At 40.7% G+C, this 24101-nt stretch overlaps 1 protein-coding gene across 1 annotated transcript in view; it reads left to right on the top strand.

Annotated features, from left to right (window-relative positions):
* The window catches only part of UNC5D (unc-5 netrin receptor D), a 265917-nt gene that overhangs the window by 231177 nt on the left and 10639 nt on the right, over window positions 1-24101 (top strand). Inside the window, exons 14-15 of the mRNA XM_057537499.1 lie at window positions 2421-2585; window positions 16353-16531. Coding sequence (XP_057393482.1) covers window positions 2421-2585; window positions 16353-16531 — 344 coding nt within the window. The remainder of the gene's footprint in view (window positions 1-2420; window positions 2586-16352; window positions 16532-24101) is intronic.

Here is a 24101-nt window from a genome sequence, read left to right as displayed (position 1 = left end):
GTATTATTACTGTTTTATCTGGTATAGGATTTGGTGCAGGTGAAAAGTCATTTTTGAGTGTTTTAGGGAATGACTTCCTCTAAAGGTTGCTGGGAGGCCACACCGATCCGAAGTGCCTGCTGCTGCTAGGAGGGAAAGGGAAGAGCTCATAAGAAAAACTCTCAGCTTAGGAAGAACGTGGGTTGGACCTGTGCTGTCCTGCTGGTGACATAAGCAAGCGGCGCTGCGCCACATGCTTCCTTAGTGACCATTAGCTTCATGCTTCTCCCAGAGTTTCCCCTGGATGAGAGCCTCTCTGTGGAACCCACTATAGTGAACCTTCCAGCGCTGCCCAGCTCATCTTAGTTTCTAAGAGAACTTCTTCTAAGCCACTGGTGTGTCATTAGAGAATGGTTTGGGTCAAGAAAAGATATTTCAATCCAGGGGAAATGTAATCAAAGGATTTATGTGCTTATAAAGCCTTTGGAAAGCCTAGGAGAGCCAAGGTCAGAGAAAGCCACTAGCGATATAAGGAAACCGGCAAGTTTGGTGAGTTCAGGAAAACACAACAGCCCTGAAGCAGATGGTTCTCAGAAGCCCCTGCAAACCTCACACGTGCTGTCAGCTGAAGCCTCTGGGTTTGCTCGCTGCTGTCAGAGGAGCAGCGAGGACGAGGCTTCCACTCCTTCTCTTCCTTCCAAGTTTAAAACAAGTACTTCTCACTGGCAGAATGGACATGTGAACTCCCTGCTGGAGAGAGCTGTGAAATGTAGTTTTCAGGCTTCCAGCCCCTGCCACGTAGGGGAGAACTGAAGATGGTGGAGAGAGAGTTGCCTCCTAACAGCCCACATTCTGCACAGGGATAAAGTCAATGAAAGTCTGCAGTGTCAACATACAGACCTTCTCTGAGTCCTTGTCTCTACTTCTTGAGACAAAGATCCACTGCCTTTCCCTTGGTTCAGGTTTCAGAACAAACAAAACAAAAACACGACACCCTTACATCCCTTGCTGGGATGTGTGGTAGGGGTTAACACGTGAGTTTGTTCCTTCGTAATCCCTAAAGCTGGCTCTCTTGTACTCAAGTCTGCAACAATCTAAACTCCATCCCTCCCTGCTGGTCACCCCCAGCAAGTATCCAAAATCAGGGTCTGCGAGACTTCCTATAGAGAAAATGAGGAAACCAACAAGTGTACAGATTGGAGCTCAGGGATAACTAGGTAACTCATAGTTCCTCAAAGTGGGTAGATTGAATTCTAATCATGGCCTTTGGTCTTAAAACACCTGCTGAGTCCATCACCAGGCACACTTCAGAGACTCAGACTTCCAGACTTGATACACCTTTTGCTGCCTTTCAGCATCAGTATTGGGGAAAATTGTATTTGTAGCAACAGGTGAAAGAGCAAATGAATAGGATGCGGAGAAGAGAAAGAAGGGAGAATGAAGATTACTATAGGCTGGAAATAGGAGGTCATTGCCAAGGACCACAGCCTGATCTGAGTAGGAATGAAAGACATTTTAGTAGATGGAAGATTATCAGTGACTGACCTCTACTTCACATTAGTGTAAAGCCACGTGCCTGAGCCAATTGGTGGCAAGCACCAGCTAACCATGGGGGAAAGGGGAATGTGTATAGATTTTATAATTTCCCCCCTCATTTAATGAAAATTGCTTTTGCCACTCAATTGTCTATAAGTCCCTTGAAAGTGGGGACCAGACCTCAATTCTTACTGTTCTTTTCTTGTTTATCTAGTACAGTGTCTGGTTATTAGTAGGCATTGTACACGTAACTGTAGAATGGATGAATTGAATGAATGAGGAGTTGGCAAACTAGACTGCTCTGGGGTTGCCTGTTGTGTTTGTGTGTCTCTCTCTGGGGTGTGTGTGTATGATTCTGCAGTAGGTATAATTTTTATGCTGGATACGTTTAGCAACATTATGTTTATACAATTTGGCATGAGTTTGTGGTATGGGCATAAGCTCTGGCCAATCAGTTCTTCAGCATAATTTTCATTTAAGTGAGAAGATATCATCCTACCCCGGGCTTAGGTAGAAGGATGGAGTAGGCATCTAATCCTAGGAGTCTACCCATAGGAGTCTTTTAGAATATTTCTGTCATGGAAAGACACGACGATTAACTTTTGATGGTATTCTTTCTAACTGTGTGAGTCACCAAGTGAAAGCTGAGCTCTTGCAGTGTGGTTTTGGAATTCATATGTTATCAATTGGAATTGACGTTATTACTTTTGTGCCGCTTGGCATATGCTGGAACATTATTTCTACAACAGTTCCACCAGAGTCGCTTAGGCAATTACCTCTCCTGCCATCACCGTCATCATCATCATCCTAATTATTGTGATTAGGTCCCTCCTGCTCTCTGCTCACCTCAGCTGGGCTCTGCACACCATAGCCCTCTTCTCCCCCCGCCCCCGTCTCCCCCACAGGAAGTCCCATTCTCCCGCGTGTGGAGCGGTAACCGGCAGCCCCTGCACTGTGCCTTCTCCCTGGAACGCTACACGCCCACCACCACCCAGCTGTCCTGCAAAATCTGCATCCGGCAGCTCAAAGGCCATGAACAGATTCTCCGAGTGCAGACGTCAATCCTCGAGGTGAGTCCTTGGTCTACAGGTCCCCGACCCCGTTTCTAAAAGGACATTAAGGACTGTATACCTGTCTCAGTTGTGCTATACATATAGCATGAAAGAGCTTCGAAACGCACTCACTCTTTGAATCCTCATTACTGATAAGGGAAAATTAACTTTTTCTCAGGCTGAGGATGGAACTGAGCTGCCCACTGGGGCAGGGAAACACAACCCATCAGAGCATAGGCTCTGTGGAGGGACCTTTGGGGAAGGAATTTGTCCAGGGCTTTTTACACACAAAACCACAATCAATCTAACAGTTCATGGCAGACATGGAATATCAGCTGAGACTCATTATTGAACTGAGACACATAACCCTAAGAAGACACAAGGTCACCAGTGGGCTGCTTTTCTGCCGGTTCTGACTAGTTGTTCAGAAGTCAGTTGCCCAATCTGTGTTATTTCATTTTCAAGGCCTTGGTTCCTGATTGCCTTACAATTTCTCTTACCCTCCAGGATCAGGGTTTCTACACATCCTCATTTCCATTAAGCCTAGATTTCATCAATACAATAATATAAGATAGAGTAGATAATAATCTCATTCTACACAGTAAGGACATAGCAGTGCAAAAAGGGATAGGACTTCCTCCAAGGTCATATAACTGAAGGGCAGAGTTAGAATGGGAGTCAGAGGAGAATTCACTTGGGAACTTTTGCAAAAAGACACCTGAAATGCCATGGCTTTGGATTGGCCCTAAACCACTGAATGACTCCAGGGCTCTGGACTTGAGCTTATCAAGTAGACAATGGCATTCCCTCCTGAATGGTTATTTGAGGGTAGAGGGAGAGAGTAGCTGAGGCGAGAATCAGGAGAGCTGGTAACACGTTGTTTAGCAATTCCAACGTAATCCCTGGCTAGTTTAGAAAAACACACATACTGGATTGTTCACCTTAGAACGTGTATGTGTATATATACATATACATACATACGCAAACATATATTCACGTATACATATATAAAATATAAGCTCAGCAGAAGGTTTAATGCATTTTGTATCTGTACAACTCAATTTCAGGTGCGGTTTTTTCTCAAAACTTGTAGCCTACAAGCATTATCACTTCCCTCCTTTCTCATTGTGGTTCACTGTTTATGCAAAATGAGTGTGGCTAATTCCCCAAATAGTTTTCTCTAAAGTGCGGATGGCTTTCCAAAGAAGTGTGCCTCAAAATTGATAGCTGTCTTAACTGACATGTTTCTACCATATTTGCATTTGTTATTGCCAGTTAGCATTATGTGCTAACATAGTTCTGATAGGAAAGGTAGATCCAGAAACCTCAGGCAAGATATTTTTAGAATCTCTTTCTTGAACAGTCATGGCATATTTAAGACAATTTATTTCAAAGTAAAATACAAATCGTATGGGAGTTTTAAAATTAAAACAAAAGAGAAAATCTAAGAAGAGCTGCACTTCAGAAGAAAGAGTAAAAAGGCAGGACATAAGATGCCTCTGATGAAAATTGCCCTAAATACCTGTCAACAGGTCGACAAAAGAATTCCAGGTTTAAAAGGTTTTTACTTTCTAAGGCACCCAGATATTGAGGATCAATTTCAGCTATTACAGGATATTTGTGTGAAAGGAATGTGATAAGGTTGACACATCCTGGCACCTTTGCTCCTTGCTTAATAAACCCTTGAAGTGCATGGAAAGAAAATGAGCTAATAGGGGCTGCCCTGGTGGCACAGTGGTTAAGAATCTGCCTGCCAATGCAGGGGACACAGGTTCGAGCCCTGGTCTGGGAAGATCCCACATGCTGCGGAGCAACTAAGCCCGTGCGCCACAACTACTAAGCCTGTGCTCTAGAGCCCACGAGCCACAACTACTGAAGCCCGTGCACCTAGAGCCCGTGCTCCGCAATGAGAAGCCACCAAAACGAGAAGTCCGCTCACCACAACTAGAGAAAGCCTGCGCGCAGCAATGAAGACCCAACACAGCCAAAAATTAATTAATTAATTAATTAAAAGAAAAGAAAATGAGCTAATAAACATAATCTTCTTTACTCTCCAGTTCCTTTTCTAATGCTTAACAAAGTTTACGATCACTTTGGAAAGCCTTAAAGAACATGACATCACAGTACCTCTTGGTAAACAGAGGCAGAATTTGCAGAATAATATTTAGACATTCAGTGGTGGACTACAGCAATCTAAGTTGTAGGCTGCTGCATTTTGGAAGCTTTATTAACTTGTTTGATCCTGTAAGGATCATTTAATTCATTGCTTTAAGTGTCCCTGCTGAAATTTGGCCCAGTGCATCCCCATTTCTTTGTACCAGACTCTATTTCTTAGGCAAATCTCATTGGCCATCATTTTCTACGTCAGAGGAAAATTAATAACTTTTGAAAGCCACTATGTTTCAGGTACCACTTCATGTGCTTTTACATATAACCATCACAGCTCTGTGGATTAGTATTATATCATCACAATTTTACATGATGTAACAGTCTCCAGGAAGTCAACCTTCTTATCCAAGATCACAGAGCTAATAAGATGGGTAGCCAGAGTTCCCAGCTGAGATACTAAACATTAGGACCAAAGTCTGGATTTCTATTCAATACCACTCCAGGAACCCAACCGAGGAGGTTTAATTTATTAGTCCTAACCATGGGCCTTGTCCATAATATAAGCCCTCTCTTTGGGGACTTAGGCACAAGTGACAAACATCACAGCATCAGCAATTTTGCCTTTGAGTCTAAAAGTAGATGAAAATTGGGAAGTTCTTTCCTCAAGACTGCAGAAGGATGAGATGTACCTTTTGTGTGTTGGGCTAGAATAAGTGTTCATTCTATACATCTTCACAAATAGAATTGATTCCCTACATGTAGATCTGCCTGCAAAAGGATGTCTTGATTGAATGATCACTCAAGGCCCTTCCAACCCTGGAATTGTTTCATTCCTGGGAAAAGCATATATCTGGTGATAAAAACCATCTTCTTCTCCCTAAAACTGACTTGGTTTTTATGGTAGACGGTTCGAGAAAAATGAAGATACATAAAGTTCTGAGAAAGTGGGAATACCTGGAGAGAGGAGGCAGGATATATTCAAGACATGGGTCTGTATCAATCACTGAGTCAAGAATAATAGATCAGTTATTAAAGGTCATCATACTTCATGGCCACTACGCTGAAAGATTCTGCTTTAGGTGGTTTTAATAAGTTAGTAATAAGGTGTCATTGATTAATAATAATAAAGAACTAAAATTTTTGAAACTTTCAATAGATATCTTTGAAATATGTATTTTAATATCTCACCCACCAAAAAAAAAAAAAAAAATCCTCACATATCTGGGCTCAGAGCTCCCCCTTCCTACCTTACTTTAAAATGGATTGCCTTAGTCTCACTATATTTCGAGATTTTAGCAATGGAACCATGAGAGTAAAATATATATGTGTCTGTGTGTGTGCATGTGTGTGTGTGTGTGTGTGTGTGTGTATATATATATAAAACATTGATTTTAAATTAATTAATGCAGTCAGCATCCTCATTGAAGGCATTTGGTTCTTTATGTTCAGCTCCACATCCATCATATTCCTTCATGCCTCTTATCTAAATGGTTTTCCAAATAATCATTCATATCATTCTCAAATTTAAAAATTATTTCAGTGATCAAGGTAATATATCTTTTCTGTTCTTTAGAGTAGCCATTATTGTGTCAATCTTTGGAAGCAGGTTGGTTCTCCTTAAATTTAACCCAACTACATTACCTAATGATGATAGCCAATTGATACTCTATAAAGCAACAGTACTGTGGACTAAAGCAAAATAAGTTTGCTAATATTGAGCAGAAGGGAAGAATCCCCAAGTCATTTATTTCCTCCTTCCTTATTAATATAAGAATATTAAAGAATCTATCTTTTGGTAGAAACAACTTAAAATGGGAATCTTGCATGTTAAAATTTTCCATTCAAGAAATTCTCTTATCTTTCTTCTAAAAGTGGTAGAAGTTGGGGGATGATGTGTCTGTTACAAAGTAGACAGAATACTTGGAATTCCTCACTGATTTACAGCTCCCACGTTAACCAGGTAGCAGCACCTTATCTCCTATGTTCAGAGCATGAAAATCTACTGTTCCTCTGCATATTTAATTTAAACAATCAGAAGATGTGATGCATCCACTGGATTCTTATTACTCGGCCCAGATGTCTTTTAGAATGTATCATAAATGTTATATAAAGTGTCATCCTTACACATGGGAAATATTTAAATTTGGAAACTTTACGAGGGACATGGGGGCCCATTTATTAAAGTGTAGTAAGTAGAAAAAATACATATTTTTACAAGTCAGTCTCATGTAATACTTTATTCACCTTTAAATCGTACCACTCTGTCCATTTTTTTCTGAAGACTTTGTGTATCAAGGTGCTCTTTCTTCTGCCAACAGGAAAGACAGAGCTTGGTCGAGTTGGTCAAATCATAGATGCTATGAGGGCATCTGTCTCTGTCTATTGCCATCTTTTCACATGGATACACTGTGTTTTCAGTTTCACTGGCAAGCCACCTTTTCACATGTTAACACCCTTTAGTGCCATTTTACAATGACAATTACCATGTTATCCTGTACAGAATTCCTTTTATTCTCTTTCTCAATGGTTTTTTACTATTCTTTTTAAGGACATTACCCTGCCTTAAGTCAGGAAATTTTTAAAGAAATGATTCCTACTTGATTTCTATTTTTAAAGGCTAGAAGAAATTTTACATACCATGATAAAAAATGATGTATCTTGTAACCTATTTTATGCAGTGAGAAGCCTGAGGTGGTTTATTTTATGAACATCTTATATGTCAGAAAAGCACTGGGCTCATTGGTTCAAGATGGCGGAGTAGACAGACAGGCGCTCACTCCCTCTTGAGAGAGCACTGGATTCACAACTAACTGCTGAACAATCATCAACAGGAAGACACTGGAACTCACCAAAAAAGATACCTCACATCCAGAGACAAAGGAGAAGCTGCAATGAGATGGTAGGAGGGGCGTAATCACAATAAAATCACATCCCATAACCACTGAGTGGGTGACTCACAAACTGGAGAATGCTTATACCACAGAAGTCCACCCACTGGAGTGAAGGTTCTGAGCCCCATGTCAGGCTTCCCAACCTGGGGGTCTGGTAACAGAAGGAGGAATTCCTAGAGAATCAGACTTGGAAGGCTAGAGGGATTTGATTGTAGGACTTCAACAGGACTGGGGGAAACAGAGACTGCACTCTTAGAGGGCACACACAAAGTAGTGTGCACATCAGGACCCAGGGGAAGGAGCAGTGACCCCATAGGACACGGAACCAGACCTACCTGCTAGTGTTGGAGGGTCTCCTGCAGAGGTGGGAGGTGGCTGTGGCTCACTGCGGGGACAAGGACACTGGCAGCAGAGATTCTGGGAAGTACTCCTTGGCATGAGCCCTCTCAGAGCCTGCCATTAGCCCCACCAAAGAACCTGTAGCCTCCAGTGCTGGGTTGCCTCAGGCCAAACAACCAACAAGGAGGGAACACAGCCCCACCCAACAGCAGACAAACGGATTAAACTTTTACTGAGCTCTGGCCACCAGAACAACACCCAGCTGTACCTACCACCAGTCCCTCCCATCAGGAAGCTTGCACAAACCTCTTAGATAGCCTCATCCACCAGAGGGCAGACAGCAGAAGTAAGAAGAACTACAGTCCTGCAGCCTGTGGAACAAAAACCACATTCACAGACAGACAAAATGAAAACAGAGGACTATGTACCAGATGAAGGAACAAGGTAAAACCCCAGAAAAACAATTAAATGAAGTGGAGATAGGCAACTTTCCAGAAAAAGAATTCACAATAATGATAGTGAAGATGATCCAGAACCTCGAAAAAGAATGGAGGCAAAGATCGAGAAGATGGAAGAAATGTTTAACAAAGATCTAGAAGAATTAAGGAACAAACAGAGATGAACAATACAATAACTGAAATGGAAAATACACTAGAAGGAATCAACAGGAGAATAACTGAGGCAGAAGACCGGATAAGTGACCTAGAAGACAGAATGGTGGAATTCACTGCCATGGAACAGAATAAAGAAAAAAGAATGAAAAGAAATGAAGACAGCCTAAGAGACCTCTGAGACAACTTTAAACGTGCCAACATTCGCATTATAGGGATCCCAGAATGAGGAGAGAGAGAGGAAGGACCCGAGAAAATATTTGAAGAGATTATAGTCAAAAACTTCCCTAACATAGGAAAGGAAATAGCCACCCAAGTCCAGGAAGTGCAGAGAGTCCCAGGCAGGATAAACCCAAGGAGAAACACGCCGAGACACATAGTAATCAAATTGACAAAAATTAAAGGCAAAGAAAAATTATTGAAACAAGGGAAAAATGACAAATAACATACAAAGGAACTCCCATAAGGTTAACAGCTGATTTCTCAGCAGAAACTCTACAAGCCAGAAGGGAGTGGCACGATATATTTAAAGTGATGAAAGCGAAGAAGCTACAACCAAGATTACTCTACCCAGGGCTTCCCTGGTGGCGCAGTGATTGAGAGTCTGCCTGCCAATGCGGGGGACACGGGTTCGAGCCCTGGTCTGGGAAGATACCACATGCCGCAGAGCAACAAAGCCTGTGAGCCACAACTACTGAGCCTGCGCGTCTGGAGCCTGTGCTCCGCAACAAGAGAGGCCGTGACAGTGAGAGGCCCGCGCACTGTGATGAAGAGTGGCCCCTGCTCGCCGCAACTAGAGAAAGCCCTAGCACAGAAACAAAGACCCAACACAGCCAAAAATAAATAAATAAATTAATTAATTAAAAAAAAAAAAGATTACTCTACCCAGAAAGGATCTCATTCAGATTCGATGGAGAAATCAAAAGCTTTACAGACAAGCAAAAGCTAAGAGAATTCATCACCACCAAACCAGCTCTACAACAAATGCTAAAGGAACGTCTCTAAGTAGGAAACACAAGAGAAGAAAAGCACCTACAAAAACAAACGCAGAACAATTCAGAATATGGTAATAGGAACATACACATCGATAATTACCTTAAATGTAAATGGATTAAATGCTCCAACAAAAGGACACAGGCTCACTGAATGGATACAGAAACAAGACCCATATATATGCTGTCTACAAGAGACCCACTTCAGACCTAGGGACACATACAGACTGAAAGTGAAGGGATGGAAAAAACATATTCCATGCAAATGGAAATCAAAAGAAAGCTGGAGTAGCAATACTCAGATAAAATAGACTTTAAAATAAAGAACGTTACAAGAGACAAGGAAGGACACTACATAATGATCAAGAGATCAATCCAAGAAGAAGATATAACAATTATAAATATATATGCACCCAACATAGGAGCACATCAATACATAAGGCAGCTGCTAACAGCTATAAAAGAGGAAATCGACAGTAACACAATAATAGTGGGGGACATTAAGACCTCACAACAACAGACAGATCATGCAGACAGAAAATTCATAAGGAACCACAAGCTTTAAATGACACAATAAACCAGATAGATTTAATTGATATTTATAGGACATTCCATCCAAAAACAGCAGATTACACTTTCTTCTTACATGCACACAGAACATTCTCCAGGGTAGATCATATCTTGGCTCACAAAGCAAGCCTCAGTAAATTTAAGAAAACTGAAATCATATCAGGCATCTTTTCTGACCACAATGCTATGAGATTAGAAATCAATTACAGCAAAAAACTATAAAAAACACAAACACGTGGAGGCTAAACAATACGTTACTAAATAACCAAGAGATCACTGAAGAAATCAAAGAGGAAATAAAAAAATACCTAGAGACAAATGACAATGAAAACACGTTTTTGTTGGGATGCAGCAAAAGCAGTTCTAACAGGGAACTTTATAGCACTACAATCCTACCTCAAGAAACAAGAAAAATTTCAAACAACCTAAGCTTACACCTAAAGAAACTAGAGAAAAAAGAACAAACAAAACCCAAAGTTAGTAGAAGGAAAGAAATCATAAAGACCAGAGCAGAAATAAATGAAATAGAAACAAGGAAAGCAATAGCAAAGGTCAATAAAACTAGAGGCTGGTTCTTTGAGAAGATTAAAAAAAATTGGCAAACCATTAGCCAGACTCATCAAGAAAAAGAGAGAGAGGACTCAAATCAATAAAATTAGAAATGAAAAAGGAGAAGTTACAACAGACACCTCAGAAATACAAAGCATCATAAGACACTACATAAGCCACTCTATGCCAATAAAATGGACAACCTGGAAGAAATGGACAAATTCTTAGAAAGGTATAACCTTCCAAGACTGAACCAGGAAGAAATAGAAAATATGAACGGACCAATCACAAGTAATGAAGTTGAAACTGTGATTAAAAACCTTCCAACAAACAAAAGTCCAAGACCAGATGGCTTCAGAGGTGAATTCTATCAAACATTTAGAGAAGAGCTAACACCCATGCTTCTCAAACTCTTCCAAAAAATTGCAGAGGAAGGAACTCTCCCAAACTCATTCTATGATGCCACCATAACCCAGATACCAAAGCCAGACAGAGATACTACAATAAAAGAAAATTACAGGCCAATATCACTGATGCGTATAGATTCAAAAATCCTCAACAAAATACTAGCAAACAGAATCCAATCACACATTAAAAGGATCATACATCACGATCAAGTGGGATTTACCCCAGGGATGCAAAGATTCTTCAATATACGCAAATCAACCAATGTGATACACCATATTAACAAACTGAAGAATAAAAATCATATGATCATCTCAATAGATGCAGAAAAAGCTTTTGACAAAATTCAGCACCAACTTATGATAAAAACGCTCCAGAAAGTGGGCATAGAGGGAACCTACCTCAACATAATAGAGGCCATATACAACAAACCCACAGCAAACATCATTCTCAATGGTGAAAAACTGAATGCATTTGCTTTAAGATCAGGAACAAGACAAGGATGTCCACTCTCACCACTATTATTCAACGTAGCTTTTGAAGTCCTAGCCATGGCAATCAGAGGAGAAAAAGAAATAAAAGGAATACAAATCAGAAAAGAAGTAAAACTGTCACTGTTTGCAGATGACATGATACTATACATAGAGAATCCTAAAGATGCCACCAGAAAACTACTATAGCTAATCAATGAATTTGGTAAAGTTGCAGGATACAAAATTAATGCACAGATATCTCTTGCATTTCTATACACTAACAATGAAAGATCAGAAAGAGAAATTAAGGAAACGATCCCATTCACCATTGCAACAAAAAAATAAAATACCTAGGAATAAACCTACCGAAGGAGGTAAAAGACTGTACTCAGAAAACTATAAGACACTGATGAAAGAAATCAAAGATGACACAAACAGATGGAGAGATATACCATGTTCTTGGATTGGAAGAATCAATATTGTGAAATGACTATACTCCCAAAAGCAATCTACAGATTCAATGAAATCCCTATCAAATTACCAGTGGCATTTTTTACAGAACTAGAACAAAAAATCTTAAAATCTGTATGGAGACACAAAAGACCCTGAATAGCCAAAGCAGTCTTGAGGGAAAAAAACAGAGTTGGAGGAATCAGACTCCCTGACTTCAGATTATACTACAAAGCTACAGTAATCAAGACAATATGGTACTGGCACAAAAACAGAGACATAGATCAATGGAACAAGATAGAAAGCCCAGAGATAAACCCACGTACCTATGGTCAACTAATCTATGACAAAGGAGGCAAGGATATACAATGGAGAAAAGACAGTCTCTTCAATAAGTGGTGCCGGGAAAACTGGACAGCTACATGTAAAAGAAAGAAATTAGAACACTCTCTAACACCATACACAAAAATAAACTCAAAATGGATTAAAGACCTATATGTAAGACCAGACACTATAAAACTCTTAGAGGAAAACATAGGAAGAAAACTCTTTAACATAAATCATAGCAAGATCTTTTTTGACCCACCTCCTATAGAAATGGAAATAAAAACAAAAATAACCAAATGGGACCTAATGAAACTTAAAAGCTTTTGCACAGGCAAGGAAACTATAAACAAAACGAAAAGACAGGGCTTCCCTGGTGGCGCAGTGGTTGAGAATCTGCCTGCCAATGCAGGGGACACGGGTTCGAGCCCTGGTCTGGGAAGATCCCACATGCCGCGGAGCAACTAGGCCCGTGAGCCACAACTACTGAGCCTGCGTGTCTGGAGCCCGTGCTCCGCAACAAGAGAGGCCGCGATAGTGAGAGGCCAGCGCACTGCGATGAAGAGTGGCCCCCACTTGCCGCAACTAGAGGAAGCCCTAGCACAGAAACGAAGACCCAACACAGCCAAAAATAAATATAAAAAATAAATTAATTAATTTAAAAAAAAAAAAAAAAAAAAACGAAAAGACAACCCTCAGAATGGGAGAAAATATTTGCAAATGAATCAAAGGATTAATCTCCAAAATATATAAACAGCTCATGCAGCTCAATATTAAAAAAACAAACAACCCAATCCAAAAATGGGCAGAAGACCTAAATAGACATTTCTCCAAAGAAGACATAGAGATGGCCAAGAGGCACATGAAAAGCTGCTCAACATCACTAATCACTAGAGAAATGCAAATCAAAAGTACAATGAGGTATCACCTCACACCAGTCGGAATGGCCGTCATCAAAAAATCTACAAACAATGCTGGAGAGGGTGTGGAGAAAAGGGTACCCTCCTACACTGTTGGTGGGAATGTAAATTGATACAGCCACTATGGAGAACAGTACGGAGGTTCCTTACAAAATTAAAAAGAGAATTACCATATGACCCAGCAATCCCACTACTGGGCATATACCCAGAGAAAACCATAATTCAAAAAGACACATGCCCCCCCAGTGTTCATTGCAGCACTATTTACAATAGCCAGGTCATGGAAGCAACCTAAATGCCCATCGACAGTCGAATGGATAAAGAAGATGTGGTACAAATATACAATGGAATATTACTCAGCCATAAAAAGGAACAAAACTGAGTTATTTGTAGTGAGGTGGATGGATCTAGACACTGTCATACAGAGTGAAGTAAGTCAGAAAGAGAAAAACAAATACCATATGCTAACACATATATGTGGAATCTAGAAAAATGGTACAGATGAACTGACTTGCCAAGGTATAAATAGAGACAAAGATGTAGAGAACGTATGGACACCAAGGGGGGAAAGTGGGGGGGATGAATTGGGAGACTGGGATTGACATATATACGCTAATATGTATAAAATAGATAACTAATAAGAACTTGCTGTATAAAATAATATATAAAATAAAGGCAAAAAAAAGAAAAGAATTGACTACTCTGCCAAAAAATAACCGCTTATCTAATCAATTTCTGTTCACTCAGTAGCTACCCATCCTTCAAGGTCAACTCAAATGCCTCCTCCATGAAGCTCTACTACTCTTAATTCTTGAAAGACAATGCTAATATCACTCAGAGAGCATTTTTCTGGACCACCCTGCTCTGTGGATTTTTGGTACTTGTTTGATGCAGGGTGATGTAGTGAAGTGAGTCCTGGTAAAGGTATTAGGGTATCGGAACTCTAGTTTTAGCTATGGCATCAATTACCTGGGTGACTTCTACCCAAGTTGATAACCCCTGTGGAGTCTATAAAAAATGTCAAAGACTGATTAGGAAATTGAGGCTGAGGGAAGTCCTGTAGCATCCAAGGTCATTGAGCTACGAAATGTGAAGTTATACTCCAAAGCAAGATCTTTCTGACTCTGAAAGCCACACTTTTTCTGTTAGTCCATCCTAACCTCCAAAACTGGAAGAATTTTGATGAGCGTTGTTCTATAATAGTCCAGGGAATAGAACCAAAACCAGTAAGCAGAATCTGTTTAATCTGATAACATGTACTTTGAAGTTCCAAGAGTAAGATATAACATGCAGCATTTCTCAAAAAGTATTTGACCATGTGACTGCTCTTTCTTGGAACATCTTCTGAGATACCCTGTGGGAATACTGGGTTAAGGCATTATGTTTCCAAAACATCCCCCCATATGTAACTGTGTTAAATGGTTACAGAAAGACAAAACACATTATCATTAATTAATAAGATCTTTGCATGAACTAGTTTCCTCAATTAACAGATTTTTGGAGATGTAAGACATACCAAGTCTGAAGGCTTATAGCTCCGTGAGCCTGGACACTAGCCAAGAAGGGCTTCCATGGCTGTGGTGTCCACAGAAGGAGATGTGTAAATGTCAGGAAAACATCAGGGGAAGCTCACAGGGGCAGTTCAGGAAGGGCATGTGTTGACTTAAAGGACAGCCCAAGTCGACAAGTTCCTAATGCAAAGGATAGTTTCTTGGGGTCTAAACAGTGCTAACTAGTCCCTTAACCCGACCTCAGATTTGTGTTTTAATTTCCCTTTGCATTAGTTTTCTTCTCTTGCATAACAAATTACCACAAATCTATCAGAAAAAAACAACACCCGCTTATTGTCCCACATTTTTTGAGGGCAGAAGTCTAAGCATGGCCTAACTGGGTTCTCTGATCAGGATCTCACAAGGCTGAGGTCAAGGTGGTGGTGGCAGTAGTACATTCTCATCTGGAGCTCAGAGGTTTGTCCCCAAATTTATTAGGGTTGTTGACAAATTCAGGTCCTTGTGGCTGTAGGACTGAAGCCCCCAATTTCTTGCTGGCTGTTGGACAGGGCTCACTCTCAGCTCCTAGGGGACACCCTCAGTTCCTAGCTTCACCCCCTCCCGCCCCCAACCATAAGCAGTTCACAGCGTGGCTATTTGCTTCCTTCCAGGCCAGCAGGAGAGATACCTCCAGTTAGGAGCTGCATCTTCTCTCTTTTAAGAGCCACTTGATTAGGTCAGGTCCACCCCGGAAAAATCTATCTTCGTCTATGCATAGTCAACTGATGAGGGACTTGCAGAATCCCTTTTGCCTTGTATCCCATCATAATCACAGGAGTGATTCAACTACCTTTCAAGCCTTAAAATTCTGTTAGTCCATATAAACTTTCAGCAACTATTCTGATATGATGGAGGGATGTGTGATTTCACATTGGATATGATGATCTAATTGTTATGATGTATAACTAATCCTCACTGGACGGCTCTTAAGTCAGAAGAGTGGGCAGACAGCAGGCAGAAGCTCTCCAGCCTGCAGCACTCCGCTGGCTAGTCCAGGTCTCATCGCTGACTCGTGGCTGCCTCCTATTTTACAAAAGCAATTTAATTCTGAAACAAAGCCAAAATATTTACTAGAGAATCACACTTGAGGCCTGGGAGAAACACACACTTGAAAATGATCAACATACAATCAGGTCCCCTTTGTAGCTTTCCTGACACGTGGCTTCCCAGCCAGCTCCTTTGATCAGCACATTCTTCTCTGATCAGCTCTGACTCTCAGAAGGTCTCCTTACAGTGAACTGAAATCTGTCATCTGGTAGCTTCTTCCTACTGATTCTAGATTTTTTTTTTTTTTTGAGAAGTAAAAAAAATCTAATTCTGCTCTCACCTGACACCTCCTTGGATGTAGGAAGCTGAAGATTGTGACTCCCCTGAGTGGAAGAGGCTTTTGTAAAACTCCAGTACACGGTTTCCTAGGCTACTAGAGACATTATTTACTATTTTGGAAGAGAGGGGAACTTGTTAGTGTATTTTATAGACTCCATCACAACAGGCAAGCATTTTTTGCATGTGTGTTAATACAACTTTTCTTAAAAAAATAAAAGTGTTGATCAGAAAGGCTTCTACTTAGATCTGATCCTGCTTTCCTTATTTTGTTTACAGAATGAAAGAGAGACCATAACTTTCTTCGCACAAGAGGACAGCACTTTCCCTGCACAGACTGGCCCCAAAGCCTTCAAAATTCCCTACTCCATCAGACAGCGGATTTGTGCTACATTTGACACACCCAATGCCAAAGGCAAAGACTGGCAGATGTTAGCACAGAAAAACAGCATCAACAGGTAATTGGGGGCAACTTCAAAAAGAGGGTTTTACTAAAAGAGCTTGAAAAAGAAAATGGGGCGGGTGTATCCACGTGGTTTCCAGGCCCTGATATCTGTATGGATTTCTCTGGCTGTATTTCACGTGAAATCTGGACAAGGAAGTGGGAAAAGAACAAAAATATGACACAGTGTGTGGCCCTTCCTGCCACCCCCCTCTGCCTTTGGGGACGTTACGGAAAAGTCCTACTTTAGTCCTGGTTCCAACTTCAGGTTTGCTAATTGGGCCCCCATAATGGAGGTTTAGACTTTGTCACCTTGGTGCTGGTGAGGGATCCCAGAGTCTTGAGACAGTGATGGAGAAACAAAGAAGCGAGTTTCTCACACCTCGTCCCTCCCATCGGGTAACCTTAAGTGTTATTTAACCCCTAGTAAGGATATGCTCAGCCTGAAGAAGTGGGTGCGCGAATATAAAAAAGGAAGTTTGAGATACCTCTCAGGTCTGAAGGCAGAGGGCATTAAACAAGCAAAAGCAAAAGTCTGCTGCTTAAACCGACACTATTCATTACTGGGCTAGTGTTGTGGTTGAGTTGAAAGGGGACTAGAGAGATTCATAGTGGGCGCTCGTACTTTGATGAGAAAAAGCAGGGGTAATGCTATTCAGAGGAGCAGTGATGGGGAGGCCAGTTAGGGCTCAGCTTGAGGGATGACTGGTGGGGAAAAGGCATTGACAAACAGGATCTCCTCTCTCCCTAACCCACGCCGCAAACCCCAGAATGAAAAGAGAACAAGTTTTCCCAGCACCCTTTTCCTTCCCTTTCCTTTGGTACTTCTTTTTTTCTTTTGAGACAAAGCCTTATTTTTCTTACTGTTTGGCTTACGCTGTCATTTCCATTTTTTTTGTTCTTTGTTTTCACAGACATCCTACCTGACTCTTTCTTCTCTGAAAGGAAGGTAGATGTCTGCCAAGAAAGGATAGAGGGCTGCTCCCCGTTTCAAAAGGGATCCAGAATCCAAGAACGAAGGGCCCAACTAGACAGCAGTCAGACTCAGAGAGGAAAATCAAGAGAGAAGGCATGGCTGTAAGAGAAAATGGCATTTACAGACAGGCAGGCCCAAAAAGAACACATTCTTGAAAAAGGCAGATAGTGAAAATTACAAAAATGTCTGAGTGTATAGGGGGAAAAAAATTAGGTTGAATTTTTCCCAGCAACTTTGATAAAGGATGAGACGTGTCGTGTATAACCTATGAACACCGTGACTATGTCAGGTTCACTTTCTGATCAACCTGGGGACAAGAATGAAAAACTCAGCCAGAGGACAGAATTTGGTCTAAAGAAAAATGAACATTGGGCAGGGACTCAGAAGCTCTGTACAGCAGCCCTGGTTCTGCAGCTAATACCAGTCTGCCCAAACACATCACTTACCATCCCTAAGTTACTTTCTCTGCAGATGCAATTCATAGAATTCAAACTACATTAACTCTCTAATCCATTCTGGCAATAAGAGTTGATGATTTTTAATTCACAAGAAAATAATTGCCACTAAATATCTACCTACCCATGGATGCTGGCATTAATTTGCTAAAGAAGCACGTGCATGTTCCTGCCTTGTTCATTTTATTCTCCACTTACAGTAAACATACGAGAACTACACAGGCCGCCTCCAAAGCCATCAGTTTCTGACCTTGCACAGTAGGGAAAATGCATTTCAAACTGGGAGACTAAGGCTAGCATCCTTTTGTGTCTGGGCTCTAATGAGCAGTAAATAGCTACACAGGAGCACGCTTGTCCCCTCCAATGCCGGGGTCAAAAAAGGCAACCATTTGATGTACCTGCTTGTTTTTGCTCGCTTTTGTTTCTCCCTAAGACCCCTCTCTCCAGGAAAGCCTAAACGTCCTTAGTATACAAAATTCAAACAACCTACTTTATGGAAAGTTTCTAACATGGTTCTAAGAAAATGTCCATTTTAAATAAATGTTAGTTAGTCCCTTTGAAATGTTCACAATTAATAGCAAGTTAGAATAGCATGAATGCACGGAATCTTTGTATTTAAATAAGGTTTAATCTTTAAACCTTATTTAGCTACCATATTCAACTTCAGTGAATGGCATTTCCTTCCTCTTTATTCTCTAGCTTAACTCTCCAACAGTAGTCTCATTATGGAGTAAGAACGATTCAAACTAGGGGTTAGCAGGCTTTTTTCTGTTAAAGACCCAGAGACAGTAAATAGTTTAGGCCATGTATGATCTATTGCAACTACTCAGCAATTATTCAACTCTGCTTCTGTGGTGTGAGAACAGCCACAGGAAATATCTAAACAAACAGGCGGGGGCTGTGTCCCAATAAACATTATTTACGAAAGGAGGCAATGTATTTGGCCTACAGTACGTGGTCTGCTGACCCCTCATTTAAATGAGTCTGTTCTCATTTAGTAAAACTTTCATAGGACTGGTTGCTGCAGTCAGAGTTACACCTGAGGCTAAAGCTAAGGCACAGGATGAAGTCCCTTTCTGCAAGCTGGTGCTGTCCCGGCAGAGATGGCCACGAAGATATTCAGAGAAGCCAAAAGAGAAAGATGATGGAAAATCACCTCGCACCATGTTAGCTAATCCTTATTCTCATTTTGCAGAAATTGTCAAGTTCATTATACGTTTTCACTACTGTAGCAAAAATGTATCTTCTCCTACATGGGAAGAAACCTGTGTGACAGAGATGAAGGAGATTTTCAGATGTAATTTGTCACAACTTCTTATTGTGTGATCCCAAATCACTGGTCTTACTCTCTTAGGGCTACAAATAATATAGTACTTATTATACTACATAATCATCAGTCGCTAATGTGATCATTAATGTACGTTAAAACACAGAAATCTGACATTGTCAATATGCCGGTATTATTGGGTAAGAAAGCTGTTGGATAGCTTGAGATTTCATCAACCCTGGGATCACGAGAGAAGGATGATCACAAAGCACAGAGTCAGTCTTCTATTAGGGAATTCACCTACCTTGATCTTGTGACAGCACCTTTACCTGACTCTCCCCTTCCTTTCAATTTCCGAAAGTGAAAAGCTAGTAAAGCAACAGCCCTCAAACCATGAAGGAAGCATTTTCAAAGGGAGTGGAAGGAGACATTCACTGTTATCGTGTTGCCAGTGAAAATGTTCTCCTCCTTTCGGTAAATGCAAATGTCACTGATGATAATTTGCCTTTTTGCCTAACAAGTTTCTACTTAGATCTGAATAGGAGAGAAGATACATGGCATAGGAAGTTAAAGGCTTAGAATGTGAGACATGTCAGTGGGTGCGCTTAAGGCAGCAACGCAGGTGGCCTTGCAACTTGCTTGGCATATGGATTATGATAAATAAGCCACATGGCCTAGCAAAGAATGTCATAGTTAACAGTTGCAATTACAGATTCTTTGGGCAAACTGACGATTACTCAGAGCCCATACTTGCTGCATTTTAGAGCTGAGATTGCACATTTATTCTACAAATCCAGCTGCAATAACTCTCCTCTTCAATGCTCTTGGTCACAAGGTGATTGGTAGGTAGGTGGGACTAATAAAGAGTTGATCACGTAGGGGTAGATGGTGGGGAGCTTTGCTGAGAACTAAACAAATTAAATGATATCAGCAACTAACTGCTTCAGCTAGAAGTAATCTTCCATATCTAAACTTCCATAGCACTTTGTATTTTTATGATACTTTTTTATTTTTTAATTACAGTTAGACATACCTAGATAGTACTATCTAGTTCGGGGAAATTCAAGAAACTTGTCTTGAATGAATGACATGAACATTTTCTTTGGATAGTATACTTGACCTTAAAAACTTGCCTCCTAATAGAATGGGAATGAATAAGTGTCAAAGGATTTTGAAAGTTGGTCTCAAAAGAGAGCAGCTTACATGGCTGACACTGTGGAGGATTCCTGTCTTTCAGTACCTGAAATTCTACTATTGGATCATTCTTCTTTAAGACCTCATGATTTTCATATTCCAGAAGCCCTTGTGAAAACATAGCCAGCTTGACCAAGTTGCCGTGGGAACAGATGCTGGATAAAGTGCATGAGATACAAGAGGATGAGGAGGAGGGAAGTGACCAAAATGGAAGAAAGGATTCCAAGATGGAAAGGAGTAGATAAACCACACCTTATTAACAGTTTCTTATAATAGTACACTTGTTTGAAACTGCGTCAGCACTGCCAGAGAAACATATTTATTATTGGTCAGCTGGGTAAAATAGTTCAAATGTATTTTGGATGTTAATGTTTTTGGGTGATGGTATAGAAATCATGAGCAAATGAAATTTCTCAAACTTCATGGCTGATCAGCGGTGCTACAGTAACTTGTTTTTCCACCAAATCTTTTAACAGGACCTCTAATGAGAAGCAGAATCTTCTCACGTTGAGGTCAAATCCTTTTATTCCCTCTGTCCCCCCTCTTAATTGGATACGCAGGAACAGTGAAATGGCCAGAGGGCAGTGGGAAAGGACAGAGGAAGGTCGCAAGACAGTTTATTAATCTGTCTCTGAGTAACTCTTGAGAATTCACTAAAAGTGGAAGTCCCAGGGCCAGCTTTCTTTTGGGGTGAAGGACAGAGGAGGAAAAAAGAGAGAGAAAGTGATTACAAAATATATACAGAATGCCTGCTTCACAGGCAGACCACCAAGGGTGGTCACTCAGGGACCTGTGAGACTAGATATTTTCACTCTTGTGTTTTGGGATTTGTTAGGATTACACCAAATGAAGCTGTCTGGGCTCTGCAGACTAGAGACTAGAAAACACATCCTAACCTTTAAATAATAAAAATGGATGTGAGGCTGCCATTTCCAAAAAACAATATCCATGACTCTTCTAAGGAGAAGTAATGCACAGGAAGATAGCATTCATTACACAGATCCTTGGAGGCAAAATATGATAAAGCTCCAATCAGATTTTCTGGTTCTGGCCCAATGGACTTGTGCAGAGTCTGAATTTGAAGAGCCCTCAGTGTGAAGCCAGAGGGACCCAGCACAGCCAAGTGGTGGGTGTTAGGCTTCATTCCGCTTAAGTTCGGGACTCATGAAACTGCCTACTAATACGAATCTGAAAACAGCCTACGGCCAGTTTAGCCATGAACAAACCGTATATGGTTTATAAGTGGCAGGTGTTTCTCCTAAAGGCAATAAGGGAGAGAAGCTGTTTCTATGCCTCCAAGAGAACCAAAGTCGCACTCCCACTCTAAGCTGCAGGGGTGGTGACAAGGGGCGAGTTTGCTTTGGTCTTTGAAGGACTAGGTTTCCCTCCTTTAAGCTAATGTAGTTTTCAGAAAAGATGGACATGCCCAAGCCCCTTTATAGCCGAAATAATCCCCTTCATGGGTCTGTCTCAAAGAGACCTGCAAAAGCTGACAAAGTCACAATCCCTGGATGTGATGTTTTCATAATTTGAGAAAATGAAATTATGGAAAGGATTTTGCCTAATTCATTAGAGAGTCCTTTAATAAAGTGCTTAACTATTTCTTTGCGATTATTTGTGAGGTTTTATTGAAACACACTGAGTATTTTGCAAAAGGAAAGGTATCAATATTTCTCCCTTTCCCCCTTCAGGATTAGCACTGTGGTCTTTTCTCTTGGAACAAATAGTGGCCATTCTCCTTTACCCTCAGGATTCTTGAAAATGTCTCAACGTTATTGAAGAGGAACATTAAATGAGATGTATTTTTCTATGCTATATCCCAATTCAAAGAAAAGTTGAGATCTGATTTTGCAGTTTTCATTGCCTTTCATTGCCAAATATGAGAAATTGTCAGAGCCTTATCAGGAATGAAACTGGAGAATTGAAAACAAGAGTCTACAACTGGTTTTATTCCTGTTTGGCAACTCACCAGGGGGTCCTGAAGACTCCAGGGCTAACATACATTTTCCAAAGAAGGAAGAATCCTTGCTAGTCCCTTTCAGGAGCCAGATAATGAAATAGGCAAAAGGAAGAACTATGAGGGGAATTTTATTGCCAAATTAATTGGTCCAAAAGAATTAATGTACCACCTTTAAGGGCACGGCAGAGTGGAACTCAGCATGTTTTCAACTGCCTGTATCTTTTCCTTTTGGGTTCCCCATACCAGCTTCCTTTCATTTGAAGGCACAGGGGGGGGCAATAGGCAGAGGTGACATAATGGCAAGCATCTTTTGCTTATTCTTTAGGAAATGAAACAGACTTGCTTTATCCTGAAAGCTGCTCTGCTGTTTGTTGAGTACCCAGTGAGGATGAAGTTTGGGGATGAAAGCTTGAGGAATGGACCAAATGCTTATGCTGTGGTCCAGTCACCGCTATCCAGTATAAGTGGCTTTTCTCTTCTGTTTGCATTTAAAGAACCATAGGGAGGGTTGGTTTTGGTCACATAAGAGGCTTTCATTAAATGAGACAATTACGATGATAGCGGGGATATTAATATTTTTTTTCATTATGACTATGTTTCAATTCCCTATTTGGTACTATACAGTAGGACTATGCACCGTTCTTATAATGATGTCTCCCAATTTATTATAGGCAGCTTAACTTAGTTTTCACTTTCAATGCTGCCAACCTACCAGGAAGATATTTTTCAAATATGCTTTTTTTTTTTTTTTTTTAAAGTTGACTTAGATATAAATGGCAACAGCTTATAGAATATAAACATACTTGCTGCCTTAATGTTACAGGTGCAAGTGCTCCCTTGTACTTGGAAGTGCTGGGTGACATCCTAAATTCTGAATGAAAGTATGGCATGTACCTGGGATGAGGCGTCTTCTTGTGCTAAGGATGTTAGGCTGCAGTGCAGATGTGGTCCCCTGCTAGGTTTTATTACAGAGGAAATTCATTCTCACCATTAGTTACAAAGAAGAGCTTACAGCTTTCAAATAGGCATGTCAGCCCCCTGGTAGCATGGCCCTGAGTAAACTAAGATAAAAGCTTTGTTATCTGGAATTCAGAATGAAAGGGAGTCCGTTATAGGCCACACATAGTCAGACAGAACTAAGACCCTAAGCAGGCAGACTCCAGCTTTAAGTGCACGTGCCCTTGGTAGCTCTTCCTGAGTGCATGTCCCCAGGGCTCAGATAGTCTCAGACCTGTGCCCCATCGGTTACTGTTATCTAATCTTTTTGTTAACTGATTGAGGATTTAGATGTTACTATTCCCTGAGACATTTGTATTTGAATACTGCTTTCAAGTACTAAAGAAAGGGTGGTATCTTTCAATTCACACTGGACACCTAGACACTTTTCCTTTCCATAAAATGAGCCCTGCATTGCAACAGTATATAAAGACTTATATGGCAGAATTTTATCATGCTCCTCAATTTTCTCTCCCTCCTTGTACCCAAAAAAGAAAACAGATGGCACAATAACTATTTCCAGAAATTCTCGAAATAACCTAATTTTCGTTATTAGTTTAACGCGGTCATTCATTTGAAGATGTATTTTGAAAACTGAGATTCTATATAAAAATTTGGTGGTTGACCCATATACACCATTATAAGTTGGCCTCTGATAGCTAGTGAAATTGCTAAAGATTCATGTTCCCAATTCTGCCCTGGCTCCCACATAAACAATGGAATTTTAATTGGGCTGGG

Source organism: Balaenoptera acutorostrata, chromosome 21 (assembly GCF_949987535.1).
Source record: "Balaenoptera acutorostrata chromosome 21, mBalAcu1.1, whole genome shotgun sequence".
In the NCBI taxonomy this organism is placed as follows: Eukaryota; Metazoa; Chordata; class Mammalia; order Artiodactyla; family Balaenopteridae; genus Balaenoptera; species Balaenoptera acutorostrata.
This window is presented reverse-complemented; position numbering and strand designations above follow the sequence as displayed.